The sequence below is a fragment of the Fukomys damarensis genome, unplaced genomic scaffold (assembly GCF_012274545.1).
Source record: "Fukomys damarensis isolate Sample0158 unplaced genomic scaffold, DMR_v1.0_HiC HiC_scaffold_16, whole genome shotgun sequence".
In the NCBI taxonomy this organism is placed as follows: Eukaryota; Metazoa; Chordata; class Mammalia; order Rodentia; family Bathyergidae; genus Fukomys; species Fukomys damarensis.
In genome coordinates this window covers 97313600-97327632 of record NW_022900928.1, presented here as the reverse complement: position 1 = coordinate 97327632, position 14033 = coordinate 97313600, and the positions used below count along the sequence as shown (strand labels likewise).

The 14033-nt window shown below is 45.9% G+C and overlaps 1 protein-coding gene across 4 annotated transcripts in view; it reads right to left on the bottom strand.

Annotated features, from left to right (window-relative positions):
- The window catches only part of Hipk2 (homeodomain interacting protein kinase 2), a 124779-nt gene that overhangs the window by 50141 nt on the left and 60605 nt on the right, over positions 1-14033 (bottom strand). For all 4 annotated transcript variants that reach the window (XM_010631673.2, XM_033764505.1, XM_019208570.1 and 1 more), the window contains exons 2-5: positions 3553-3676; positions 3142-3261; positions 2204-2290; positions 376-560 (exon numbers count right to left, since the gene is read on the bottom strand). In XM_010631673.2, coding sequence (XP_010629975.1) covers positions 376-560; positions 2204-2290; positions 3142-3261; positions 3553-3676 — 516 coding nt within the window. The remainder of the gene's footprint in view (positions 1-375; positions 561-2203; positions 2291-3141; positions 3262-3552; positions 3677-14033) is intronic.

Genomic DNA, 14033 nt, shown 5'->3' with positions numbered 1-14033 from the left:
TCCCTTAGGATGTTCTAAGAGTAACCTTTGGTGCTGAAACTAGTTCTGTACTAAGACATTGCTGTTTGGGGGACTCCTTTTCATGTACAGAAACCAATCTGGTCATCCAGCCTCATGCTCTCCCATGCTCTTCTTCCTCTCCTTTTTGGTATACAGCAAACTGCAGTCCAGGACCCCAACCCAGCCCTCATGCGATTTTACAACTGTGTTACTGGAATGCATTCATTTATGTATTGCCTCTCTGGTTGCCTTTGGCTGTAAGTGCTAAGTAGCTACAACAGAAACCAGGTAGGCAAAAAGCCTAATACATTTACTATCTAGGCCTTTAAAGAAAAAGTCTGTCTGCTGGCATGAAAGACTGAGCAGGACACCTACTGTGTACTGTGGGGAAAATCGAGCAAGTGTGTCATGGTGACAAAAGGGTGATTCAGGGTTTCAATCGGAGTGATTCTCTTATCAGCATCTATGGTCAGCATCTTCTTCAACAGGTCGATGAACTCCCGCCGGTCTGCCTTCTCCACCAGCATGTCACTTCCTTCCAAATCTGTTGTCATGTTTACCTGGAAGCAAACAAGGACAGGTGACAAGGGCCCCAGCATGCCTTGTCTTTCCCGGCTCCCTTATCCTCAGCCCTGCATCTCTTCCTAATCTCTGAAGCCGCCACATCTCCCTGGAAGGCTGTGTTCTGCCCCTGTGGAGGGCACCACCCATGTGCTGCTGGTGCCCACAGGTTGTGCAGAGGAGGCTGGACACCAGGAAGGGGCAGGGGCAGGGGAGAGAGCAGCTGTGGTTGGCACAGGCTAAAAACTGCTCCTGCCTTCATCAGCCAAGCTCACATGCACCTCTCTTCACGTTTCTTTAAAAAACAACCACAAGATGAAAAGAGTTCTGGAGACTGGCTGCATAACAATAAGCATGTACTTAATTCTACTGTACATATTAAAAAGGCGAGGATAGTAAATTTTGTGGGATTTGTGTTTTATCACAATTAAAAAAAAATCACAATGAGGCAGTAGAGAAAAGATGCATAGACCATTTGTATTGTCTCTGAGGGAAATGGAGGGGCCTGAGTGCCCTCCTTGCTCCTGGTTCCCTGAGAGAGGCCAGAATTACTGCAGTCCCTGCATTTACTGTAGTCACCTCTGGTCAAGGCAGACAGGGTATCTGAACATGAGATTTTTAAGAGCAAGGCTATAGGAGAATGGCCTTTAAAAGGATTTTTTGGTGGTGCTTTCTATTTTTTCTAAGAAATGCCATGGAAAGCAATTTCAGTTTTCTCAGACAATCTAAGCTACTAATCAACTGACAAGTGTGCTTTAGTCAGAATCAGGATTTTTGGTTACACTCATCTACAGTAAGAGGTGTGCTAAGTGTTTATTAGGCTAGAGCTTTATTTCTCATTACTTTAAAGAAAAACACACTTTGGGTTGCCCTGATTTTAGACTACTCTTTACACTAAAAGTAGCTGAAACTCTAGAATTTTCTCTGGGGCACAAAAGTGAGAGTCTGTGTTCTCTGCTAGAGAGTAAGAAAGAGCGAATGTGGTGGGTTGAAATGCGCCCCTCCCCCCAAAGATATTTTCATGTTCTGGTAGCTAAGAATATGACCTACTTGGAAATTGGGTCTTTGCAGATAAAATAAATTGAGGTCATGCGGGATTAGGGTGGGCCCCAGATCCAATGACTAATGCCTTTTTAAGAAAGGAGATCTGGACACTGAAACAGAGATGACACAGGGACCAAGGCCATGTAAAAGAGGAATGCTGAGGACAGCCAGGAGTCACAAGCAGAGGCCAGTGACAGGACGGTCTTCCTAGGCCTGCAGATGCCTTTGTTATACACTTCCAACATCCAGAACTTACTGTCTCAAGCCATTCAGTTTGCTGTACTCTGCTATATCCCTAGGAACTGAAATATACTAATGGGCTAGAATTCCTCCCATGAAAACATCAGCAAAACTGTCCAGTACTACTTTATAAATGGGAACCAATAAAACAAAACTAGTTTTAAGGAGCTGGGGTAAGGTTTTTTTGATGTCTCACAATTCATTTTTACTGAGGCTAGCATGTAAGTGTGCAAGGTCCACGCTGAAGGCTGCAGTTGGGTAATGGGATTTCTATACGCTCCTGGCCATCATGCTTGCACAATCTTGCTGAATTTGGGTTTGGAAGGGCCTACACTATACGCTCACTCCTGGTGCTTACCTGGGCCATATCATCTAAACAGTTGAAAATGTACTTTCTTGCTTCTTTTGACTTAATCCCAGTCTCTGCTTCATGGTCATCTGGTGTCTACCGAGAGAGGCAAAAGCTGATTGGTAATGTGACTTAGCTCTAGGTCACTGACTCCAATCTGAGAGACCCCGTTGCTCATGGAGGTTTTCTTTCCCACCTTATAGACTTTGATTCTTCTTGAAGTGACCTACACACTGACTCCCCTCTCTATTCATCTACACTAACTTGTCCTGTTCCCTTCCCATGAGCACCTACATTCACGCCCTGCTCAGAATCACTTACAGAGGATTTTAAAATGATTAAGATATGCCACGTCCCTGATCACCCTGAAGCCTTCCCTGAATGTAGGGTAAGAGTTCCTTATGGAAAGAAGTAGGAGTTTCAAAGTTTTATTTAGTGAGCCTTTCTAAACACCCTTGCTTCTGTCCCAGGGGAGCCAAGGCACCAGCACCAATGCTCTTCCCTGGCCCCTGGCCCCAGGTGGTGGCGAATACACACACCCACTGGCGCCCATGTCCTTTCCTCCTCCTTCTCGGAAGAAGGCACTTGGTAGGGTGGGCCAGGGTCCTGTTTGTCCCCTGGACTGTAAGCTCCTCAAGGGTGTGAGGTGTGCTCATATCCTTCCCCACACATATCAGCCATCCAGGTTCATAGGCTTCCACACAGGGACTATGGCAGTTTTAACCTAGGACTTGAGCTTCTCAGAAAGCTGTGGGCCACGAACAAAGATGCCTTTGAACATTCAAATTCAGCCACACATTAACTGAACTCCCACACCTACTTTTTGTTGACCTAATCAAACTGAGACCCAGGATCAGCTGCTGAAGTTGAACACTCCCAGTAATGGAACTGTGCCCCTCTTCCCTGAGTGCTGGGCCGTTGGTGAGGGAGGGAAGGTGCTCGCCTACCTTCAGCCTCCACAAAGGATATGGTGAGTCTGTGTCACGGTTGAAAAACCTGGTTGTCTTTGTCCCTGCACTTAATAAATATTCAGCTGGCAAACCCTGTGTTTGTGAAATATACCGGATCTGCAAGAAAAGACAAGGAGGAGGTCAGGGCTTCTCCTGTCACTGTACATATGGCATTCTTATGGCTCTAGTAGCTTTGAGAAAAATGGAAACACTTTTATGGGGAAAGAAAGAAGTAAAAAAGAAAAAGGAAGAAGACGCAGCAATGCAAAGTTCAGGGAAGCAAGGTTGAGGGAACAATGACAGCCCATAATGGCATACATAGGCTGGTTTCTAAATGAATTACTAATCCAGGATATTTTCCAGAGAGAACAAGGTCTTGTTGCAAATCTATGCATCATCTGGACCCACCTGATCATATTCTGAAGCTCCTGGATATAACGGCCAGCCCAGGAACAGCTCTGCAATGACACAGCCCAGGGACCACATATCAATTGCCTCACAAAATGGTAAACCCAGGATGATCTCGGGAGCCCTGAAGAAGAAGAGTGGAAGGAACCATTAGCAGTGTGACAGTGCAGGCAAGTGCTTTTGTGCAAGTTGTCTTTCCAACTTGGGTACCGTTATATCTCTGCACAGCACTGTGGGTTGGACGTCCCATGTGCCCCAGAGGCCCATGTGGTAACGGCCTATGTTCTCAGAGAATGACCTCCACCCTTTGGCTTGGCCTTCCACAAGAGAAGGCTGTGGTTAGTTGGCAGTGGGATGCAAGGCAGGTGGGTGCTGTGGACCAAACCTACAGAGAGCCACATCTACTGACTTTACTGGCATCACCCTCCAGCTAGATGAGCTGACAAGCATGTTAGGGATACTGTAGGGTAGCTTTTGCAGTGGAAGATCTGGAAATCTTTAGAGAATACCTGGTTTTTACAAAGGAATTCTGAAACACAAATATTCTACTTTCAGAAATATGTAAAACAAGACGCCCCCAACCAAAATAATGGGATCAAATTCAAGATTCATTTATGCCAATGATCCTCTTCTTAAGAATTTATATCACACTTTCCCAAGGAAATACCATTTTCATTAGCTTAAAAAGTTAATCTTTATAAAGGTCCTCTAATGTTATAATTTATTCTTGTTCACTTTATCAATTATTGATAAATAAATAAACCTTGTTTGTGAATAAATCCTCTGGGAATCTATCAGAATTCCATTACAAATTCTACAAACAATCCAATCCTGATCGCAGGACTAATGTTCACTTGACAGACGAGGTGACACGTTGGATATTCCAAAGGAAAATCCCTAAACTCAGAGAAAAGGGCACATGTAGTTGGTAACAACAATGGAGACCACAGAGCCCATTCCCTTTGCTGAGGACTTATATGACTAAATGTGAGTACATTTTGGAGAAAACCAGGCTCAAAGTTTGAGATATGAACACTTTTATTTTGAAACAGTGGCTTGAGGCACTATGCTGATAATGACCTGCATTAACCCAATTTTTGCTTTCTCTGTTCAATTTCCCACTTTATATGACAACACTGTACCCAGAGGCCTCCTTCACCTGGCTCGCCCTGCACCTGGCTGGCAGGGTGACATGAGAGAGGCCTGGCTCTTCCAGCTGAATTATCTTTGCTCAAATGCAGCCTCCACCTCCCTACTTTGTCTACTCTCAATGCTAATCTCATCTCTATAAATAGTATTTAAAAAAACCAAAAACAAAATCCCCAAACATCTTGTTCCAAAGTTCTGATTTTTCAGATATACAACAAAGGTGGGCACAGTGCTTCTTGGGGAGCCACAGTGGCTGCCTGGATGCTGACAGTCCCTCAAGGCATGCTCAGTGAAGGCCTGGTCCCCAGGGGATGCTGTCCAGAGGCAGTGGATCTTCTGGGAGCACAAGGGAAGTGTCATTGTGCCATGCCTTTGCAGATAACTGTGGGACCTCAGCCCATCTCTTTCTTTTTTGCTTCCTGGCTTATAATGGAAGTGTTTTTGCATGGCCTTTTGTTCCCACCATTATATGCTTGCCCAAAATAATGGGGCAAATGGACCAGGGACCAGAACTTCCAGAAATATCAGCCAAAATAACCCTTTCTGGCCAGCAGTTTATGATTTCAGGTATTTTACTACAGTGATGGGAAGCTGCCTAATACGGAAGAGTCACTTCTGGGGATGATAGCAAGGCACCTCAGTGCTCTTTACAGGGCCCTTCGTCATCCCTTATCTCTCTGCTGGGGACAGCTGTCAGAGCTCTCCTGGGCCACACATTCTCTGGGGCCTTTGTCTTCTTCAATGAAGGTGTGAGTGAACCATGGAAGCTGCTTTTACCTCTGGTGTCCCTGCTGCACCCTCTGGGTCCTGTGGCCTTGATCTCATCACCTGCCTGGGTCACTTGTGCCCCTGTGGCTCTCACCCCAGGGCTCCCAAATTCCTTCATCTTAGCATATAAACAATGAGATTAGCACCAGATCACCTCCAGTGGTCTCTAGGGATGGACTCAGTTTATTTAAAAAAAAAAAAAACACATCCCCTAGGAAAGGAAGGATGTGTGACAAGGACATTACAGAGTATATAATGGTGTCAGAATATGCTTTCCTCCCACCTTCCCCTGGTACAGTGCGAGTCAGCCTGTTCTCTGGGTGAGGAGTACTAGGCCTGGCTGTCTCTGTAGGCTGCGCTGCAGCTCTGAAGTTGGGTTGTGTGACGTTTGAGCTTCCAGGCCAGCCTTAGGAACAGGCAGCTGTAGTTCCTTGGGACCTGCCTTCCTATCCAGATAACCAATCAAATCTCACAAACCCTAAGCAGGCGGTTTCTAACCTATGGACACCTCACTTTTCAGTTTCTGTTTCCTGATGTGGTGCAGAGCAAAACCCAACAACTGAGACTATTGCATGGGCATTTTGGTGATGTTCTTTGGCAAGAAACATTAGACCATGTTTCAACAACTGACACTGCACACAAAAGCTGCTCTTAGTGTACCAGTAAAATAAAATTCATTGTGCTGTGCAATGTACACACAGCAGAGTATTTTTCTTGTTCTGACCATAAGGGCAAATATTCAAATGCACAAGAAACAGAAGCACAATCCTGTTCACAAAGGGCCTACCAAGCTGAGAAAGTGACACTAAACCATGGAACAATTATAATTAAACACAAAATGTGCACAATACAAACATACAGACCGGAAGAAAGTAGTTAACACAAGCACACAGCACACTCTAGCAGCTCCCATTTTAGAAAACAAAGCAGAATACAAGAATAAATAAAAACAAAAAACCAAAATTCCATCCATCCCTCCGTCTCTGCTGCCTCAGGCTGCTGGCTGATTCCTCCTCTTCACCATGACTATCTTCTCCACATCTTCAAACACAGCTCACATGCTGAGCCATCTACTGCTGCACTCAGCAAGATCAGTGTGGCTTGTGCTGGTCACACCCATGGGCCACCTCCTGAGCTCTATGACCCACACACCTGCACACCCTCCCATTCTGCCATGCTCAGCCCTGGCTTTCCTGTCTGTCCTCCTACCTCTTTGCTGTAGCCATCAGTCTCTCTCCTGGCTTGGGCTCCTCCATCCAAGTGCCACATGCTGCCAAAGTCCTGGCCTCCTGCTCTTCTCTTTCCATCCTCGCCTTAGGTAACTGTCACAGGTTAAGCTGCCCCCCGCAAGAAGATGTGCTGAAGTCCTAATTCTGGGACCTCAGAATGTAACCTCATACTGGGAATGAGACTGGTGCAGGTGTAATTAGTTGATATGAGGCCATCCTTGAGTAGGAAGGCCCTGATCCAATATGACTGGGGCTGGCCCTGGTCACTCCACCTCACCTGGATTTCCTATCCGCTCCTCCTTTCCTGAAATTGTGCCTCCTCCACAGCAGCTACTTGTTCCAAGCCTTCGGGGCCTCCGCACACACTCTGAATGTGTGGCCTGGGATCTGTACCATCAGGACCCCGCCCAGCTCCCCACCATCACTTCAAACTGCTCTTTCAGCTCAATAGGCCTGGTCCCAGTGGTTTCCTTCTGACTTCTGGTTTACCTGAAGTACTTTCCAGATCTTCATGTGATATTGCTGCTTCTGCTTGGATGCACTCCCTGTGGCTCTCAAATGGCAGCCTCCTCCTTATCCTTCACATCTCAGCTTAATTGTCACTGCCACAGATGGGCCTCCCCTGACACCAGTTAGTCCCCATCTACAGTGCCATAAATGTCACTTTCCCAATAACCTGCTCACTGTCTGTCTCCCCCTACCCAAGTCTATGAGGGCAGTACAGTGCTTGGCATTTAATAACTACTTAATCAACACATATTTGTTTACCCAATAATCCTTGATTAGATGTAAGAAAGTGCTAAAATATGTGACTCAGTATGGAATTTCCAAGGCAGTACAGACAAAGAACTAAACCAAGGCCTGGGCAGCAGGGTGGGACACAGAGGAGCAGGTGTGGAGGCCTAGGGGGGCTGTGTGTTCTGGCCCTCAGACTCTTGCATAGGCACCTGCTCATGGGTGGCTCAGAAAAATTCCAGCAACAGAGAGGAGCAGTAGGGGCACTGGAAGTGGCACAAGGTCACACAGGGTCAGGACTTGGGATTGCAGATTCAGTGGAAGCCTTTTATTTGGTGGCCATGGTCATTATACCCTCCAGAGCCTATCTCCTAGCTCTACCCTGAAGCCATCACTCTGCTCAGCTCTCTGTGCTCCTAGCTAAGCACGGCTTCACCCAGGCTTCTGCTGTAGCCCTTCTGTGCTCTTGCCATTGGTTTAGCCCTTTCCCTGCCACCTTGATACCTCTGCTGTCCCTAAGGATGTACACTTTTCCTGCATGCAGGAGACACATTTCTTATGCAACCTCTTTCCTTCCTCCCTCCTTCCATTCTTTTCTTTTCTTCCCTTCCTTCTTTACTCAAACATATGCTGCCCACTTCCCATGTGATGGCTGCACCACATGACAAAGATGAAAACATGAGGGACACGCTCACACCAGATAGGTCCAATGAATATTAACTGAACACCTACTGGTCCCATGGAAGTAGCTTAAAGAATTTCCTTACTATTTTGGGACATCAAAAATACTTTTTTTTTTTTAGACAGGCTGCCCTTGAATTCACTATGTAGCCCAGGCTGGCCTCAAACTCAGAAATCCTCCTGTCTCAGCCTCCCAGGTGCACTTGGCAAAAAACACTTTAAACATACATGCAGTGTCAGATAAAATTTGTACCTAACAAAGAGGGTGGGTTTTTTTCCCACCATTCTTGTCACAAGACACTGAAAGTTCTGCTTTTCTATAGAAAGAAAATAAGCTACTGTCATTTTGATCCATCCATATAAGTTTGCACATCTGTCCCCTATAGACTTTTTTTTTTTTTTTTGAGGTAGGGTCTTGCTATGTTGTCAAGGCTGATCTTTTTTTTTTTTTGAGGGAGGGGCTTGCTATGTTGTCAAGGCTGATCTTTTTTTTTTTTTGAGGGAGGGGCTTGCTATGTTGTCAAGGCTGATCTTTTTTTTTTTTTGAGGGAGGGGCTTGCTATGTTGTCAAGGCTGATCTTTTTTTTTTTTTGAGGGAGGGGCTTGCTATGTTGTCAAGGCTGATCTTTTTTTTTTTTTGAGGGAGGGGCTTGCTATGTTGTCAAGGCTGATCTTTTTTTTTTTTTGAGGGAGGGGCTTGCTATGTTGTCAAGGCTGATCTTTTTTTTTTTTTTTGCGGTTTTTTGAGACAGGGTCTCACTATGTAGTTGAGACTGACCTGGAACTCACTATGTAGCTCAGGCTGGTCTCAAACTCACAGAGATCCTCCTGCCTCAGCCTCCTGAGTTCTGGGATTACAGGCGTGAGCCACCACGCCCGGCATGAACTCTATATAATCCAGGTTGACCTTGAACTCACAGAAATCCTCTGGCCTCAGCCACTTGTATGCTAGGATTACAGGTGTGCACCACCTTACCTGGTACCCTATAGACTTTGAAAGGCTGTTTCATACTTGCCTCTGATGCCTAGTTAGGCCTATAGCAGCTGTTCCATCAGCAACTTCTGAACACCAGACTGTGAGCCCCTGGGGAAAGAAGACTTCCCTATCTGACCCCCAGACTCTTTGGGGGTTTCAAGACCACCCTGCTGTGATCCTGCAGATGCCCTGTCCACTGTGTTGCCAGTCTACAAGCTCTGAGTGCCCAGTTCAAGAGCCAAATCTAAGGACTGCTTCCTTCTGTTCCGCTCACCCGAGGTACCCTCCATGGTTGCTATGGCATCTGCTCTTCAATGAGGTTCGCCTTAACAATGGTCACTCCCAGCTGGACTCTGGTTCCAGCTGCACCCATTCAACATCCAACCATGGTTCAGTAAGTGTTTATAATGTGCTGTGCACTGTGCTGGGTGCCAAAGATAAAAAATAAAGCAGAGCCCATGGCTGTTGCAGGAGGCCACTCTAGCCGTAGACTGCAAAGGTGCAACGTGTGAACACAGTACATGGAGGGGCGGGTGGGGGAAGACAGCAAAGCAGGGCTGCCTCCCAGGAGGAGTCTGAGCTATCTCAACTCCTCTTGTATCTCTGGTGCCCAGCACAATGCCTGGCACATAGGAGGTGCTCGGTACTCATTTCTTAAAGGGAGGACTCTGTCAACTGCAGCCCCGAGCAATCATCAGACAAAAAGCACACTGCTTGGTCTTTCGTTTTATGGCTTTGGGTTATCATGCATTTGGGTTCTGATGACATGACAGTCACCTGCTGCTCTTCACTTTCCCTACCATGGTGCCACCCAGGTAACCATGATGAAGATTCTCCTTTGCTACTCTGGGAAATCAAAATCACCTTAGCATAAAGATCCAGGTTTGAGCTCCAGAATGGGGGAGGGGGGAAGGGGGGCATTTTAAAAATACTTTAAACTTGTACGAGTGTCAAGATAAACTTTACACCTAAGAAAGACAGGGATTGTTCCTTTCCTATATTCCCCTAACAAGACACTGGAAATTCCATTTTTCTATAGGGAGAAAATTTTCTATGGGGGGGGGGACAACTGTCATTTTCAACACATCAATTATTGAAGCTTTGATATTTAGCTCCACTAGCTACCTGACAGTGTACATAATGGAAGGCTATTCCTAGATCAGTCTGGATCATGTGACCCGGCAGGGGATGCCTTCCAACACAGCTGTGGACACCAGACAGTAGCCCACGGCTCGTGGGTCTGAGCCTGACAGTCAGGTACTGGCATTGCTTCCTGGTGCCAGAATGAGGATTAAGAATTGCACCACAGGAAGCACTTTGCACAGGATTGGCATAGAGCAGGCAATCAACAAATACTAAATCACTTGTCTATAATCTGTCTAAATCCATATGGCAGCAATCAAATGAAGAGAATATCCTTTTGTTTTGGTGCTAGGGATTGAACCCTAGGCCTCCTGCATACCAAGCACGTTCTCCACCACTGAGCTACATATCCCAGCCCCTTTTCCCTCATATAAAAAGTATCCCTTCTTTTATGTTGAAGCATTAGGAAAACTTTCTTTAACAGACAGCCACATACGTGGCACCTACCTTTAGAGTCTCTATTTGCCACCTACTTCCTCCTTTTATTCGATCCCATTTTAATGCTGGCAACCTGTACTGTACTGTACAGCTAGGACTGCAGACAGCACCTTCCCTGGTCTGTGCAGAGTCTTTCCCCTAACAGGATGGCAGTCTTGAGGTGGGGTGATGCTCAGAGAGCAGATCTGGGGACAGGTCTGGGAGGGTATTCCTGTGGGTAGAGTTGCCCCAGAGATGCTCATAGCATCAGAGGCAAAGGCCCCAGAGTACAAGCCCTTGTTTACCCTTGTCTCCCTGGCTGAGAATATGCCCAGAATCAATGTCCCATTCACGCCCACAGGACTCTGATAAAAAAGGGCAAGGTTTGCCATGCTCCCTACTTGGGCAATCAATTTGCAGCACTAATCAGGAGCTCAGGGAGAGCTGAACATTTCTAGAGAAATGTTACTCAATTTCTCTGAGTTTTTATTTTACCATCTATAAAGTGTGATTATTAAGCTCGCTTTTTCTCTTGTCTCTAAGGCAACTTATGAAGATAAATTATGGTCAGCAGAATTATAAAGCAGTTTGAACTCCTTGGAAGCAAGACACTCTATTAGTCCATGGTATTTTATAATCACTGATATTATAAGGTGTACTCGAATTGAACTGCTGTGAAAAAGCCTGTTCTCACAAATATATGTAGATTGAAAGTAACCTTGGTATGGCTGGGGCAGGAGCAATCAAAATGTAAAATTGTATTTCAGATGGGTTGTTAAATCTCACGTTTCCACTGCAAAAATAAAGAGACTTGGCAATGCTGTTACCAGCTCTGAGCCACTCTTTGAGCTGGTGACCGGGACTGAGGAGCAAAGAATTAAATCAAAGCAACACAGGACCCAAGGAACAGTCATAGAAATCTGAGGAGCAGGGAGGAGGAGGCAATTTTAGAGAAATGGGCCAGAACACAAGAGATCTGCATAGAAGACAGCCTGAAGGGGAAGGGCTGGAGAGCAGGCAGGGCAGCCACTTGGACAGAGACCATACTGTGACCCCAGGCGAGCCTGCTGGGAAGAAGTGCAGCATCTGTGCAAGCTCAGATCATACTGTGTCAGGAAGGACACACCAGGGTCCAAGTGGAGATCTGAATAGTGACAGAAACTATAGTTTCTGTGCACACCTGTAATCCTTGCACTTGGGAGGCTGAGGCAGGAAGATCGTTGTAGGTTTGAGGTCAGCCTGGGCTACATAGTGAATTCAAGACCAGCCTAAAGTACATGGTGAGAACCTATCTCAAAACACCAAAATATAAATTTAAAAAAAACAAAACAGTGACAGAGGGCTAGCTAGTACCATGTCAGCCTGAAACTAGTTTTGAAAAGACAGCTTCCTTGGCAAGCAGGATGGATGAGAGGAATCCTTTTGTCTTTGACCAAGGTGCTAGTTGAAGGACAAAGGGATGGGACCCAAGAACAAAACACAGGGTGAGGTTGACCTGGAGCTCCCCATTATATCTGCAAGAAGCAATTCTTGGAATGGCTACACCCAACACTGGGGACCCCAAGATCTCTGGCCACTCTGCAGCTGGGAACTCTGTCCTGCGCAGACTGTGCAGTGAAGAACAGCTGCAGAGAATACCACCAGGAGGGACATCGAATTCACACCTCTGGGGCTGTGGTGGAGAGGGGGTTAGTGCCATACAACATGCAGCACACTCATGGCAGGGATGTTCAGGGCCACTTGATATCCTTCAAACTGTGTGGAGGGTCACCCAAGACCCTCTCTGGTCACTGCTGTTACTGATACCTGCAGTGATTACCTATAGAAATGCTCCAAACATTAGAGTGAATCACCAGATCCATGCAGGAGGGTGATATAATCATAGTTTGGTCTAGATGTTGATATCTATCTACACGTAAGTCTCCCGAAGAAGACTTCTTCCTTTGAGACAGGGTCTCACTATGTAGCATGGAGCCTGGCCTCGAACTCAAGGCAATCTCCTGCCTCAGCCTCCAGAGTGCTGGGATAACAGGTATGCACTATCACATCTGGGTGGAAGCTGGCTTTCTTGATTTAACTAGCCATTTCCAGTATCATGTAGGATCAGAGTAGCAACTTTTAGATTTGTATTGGCAGCGAACATCTCGGCTCTCAGTGAGATTTTCCTAGTGTGCACTAAATGCACATATGTACACATGCATATTTTTCATGTTGATCCTTGGTTCCTAGTGCTGCTCCACTCTGCTAAGTGCAGCACCAAAATAAACATCTAACTCTCTAGCTTACATACCAGAAGGAAAGGTTGGCTCAATCTCCCAAGGCTTCAGGCAACACTGGTGTAGACTGAACCCATCAGTTCCTGATGCTAGTGTATGTGAAACAAAGTGAGGAAAGCAGAGCCAGAGTGTGACTCCCCTAAATAATACAGACCTGGCATGGTGAAATACAAAAAGCAAGAAGGGACTGGAAATGAACAGACAAAGAGACCACTAAGAATGGCAAATCTTAATGAGGAATGTTCTTAAGAAGAATCAGCCTGGAGCACTTCCAGGAAGAACCAGAGTGGGTCATTTAAAGACCATCACATTGTGCTGGAGATTTAGCTTAGTGGTTCTGCTGCATCCCTCTCAAGCACAAGGTCCTGAGTTCCATCCCTGGTACCCCCCCCCACAAAATGACTACCATAAATAAAGACCATCACATTGCCCTGGGACGTGCCTGGCACCTGCTGTGCTTTCTTGTCCCCAGCCAGTGTGGTCTAACTCTCCCAATCTGGTCTCTGGTGCCTTTACCAGGAAGCCAAGAATTGCTGCAGAGAGTCTGGCTCAGTCTCCCAACACCCCCAAGACAATAGTGTCAGCAAGTGAGGATTATTATTATTATTATTATTATTATTATTAAGCTGGAAACTGCTTAATAAATGTTACATGCTTAACACACTTAATAAATGTTAGCAGAAGTATCTACCAGCCAGGGAACAGAACCTGAGGTTCTGTGTGCATGCACACAAAGTGATTCTCACACAGAAACTGCTCCAGGTTCTTTTTTTAAATCTTATTTTATTAAAAATGACAGCATCCAAAGGGAGGAGGGAGTGAAGGGAGTGCAAGGACAAAGGGAAAAAATGAGAATCAAGACCTATCATGCAAAGGTACAGGATCCCAATAATGAATGTAATTGTATTGTATATCTAGACTGTACCAATAAACTCAATTAAAAAAGAAAATGACAGCATCCAGCTGGGCGTGGTGGTGCACGCCTATAATCCCAGCACTCAGGAGGCTGAGGCAGGAGGATTGCTGTGAGTTCGAGACCAGCTTGAGCTACATAGTGAGTTCCAGGTCAGTCTCAACTACATAGTGAGACCCTGTCTTAAAAAAAAA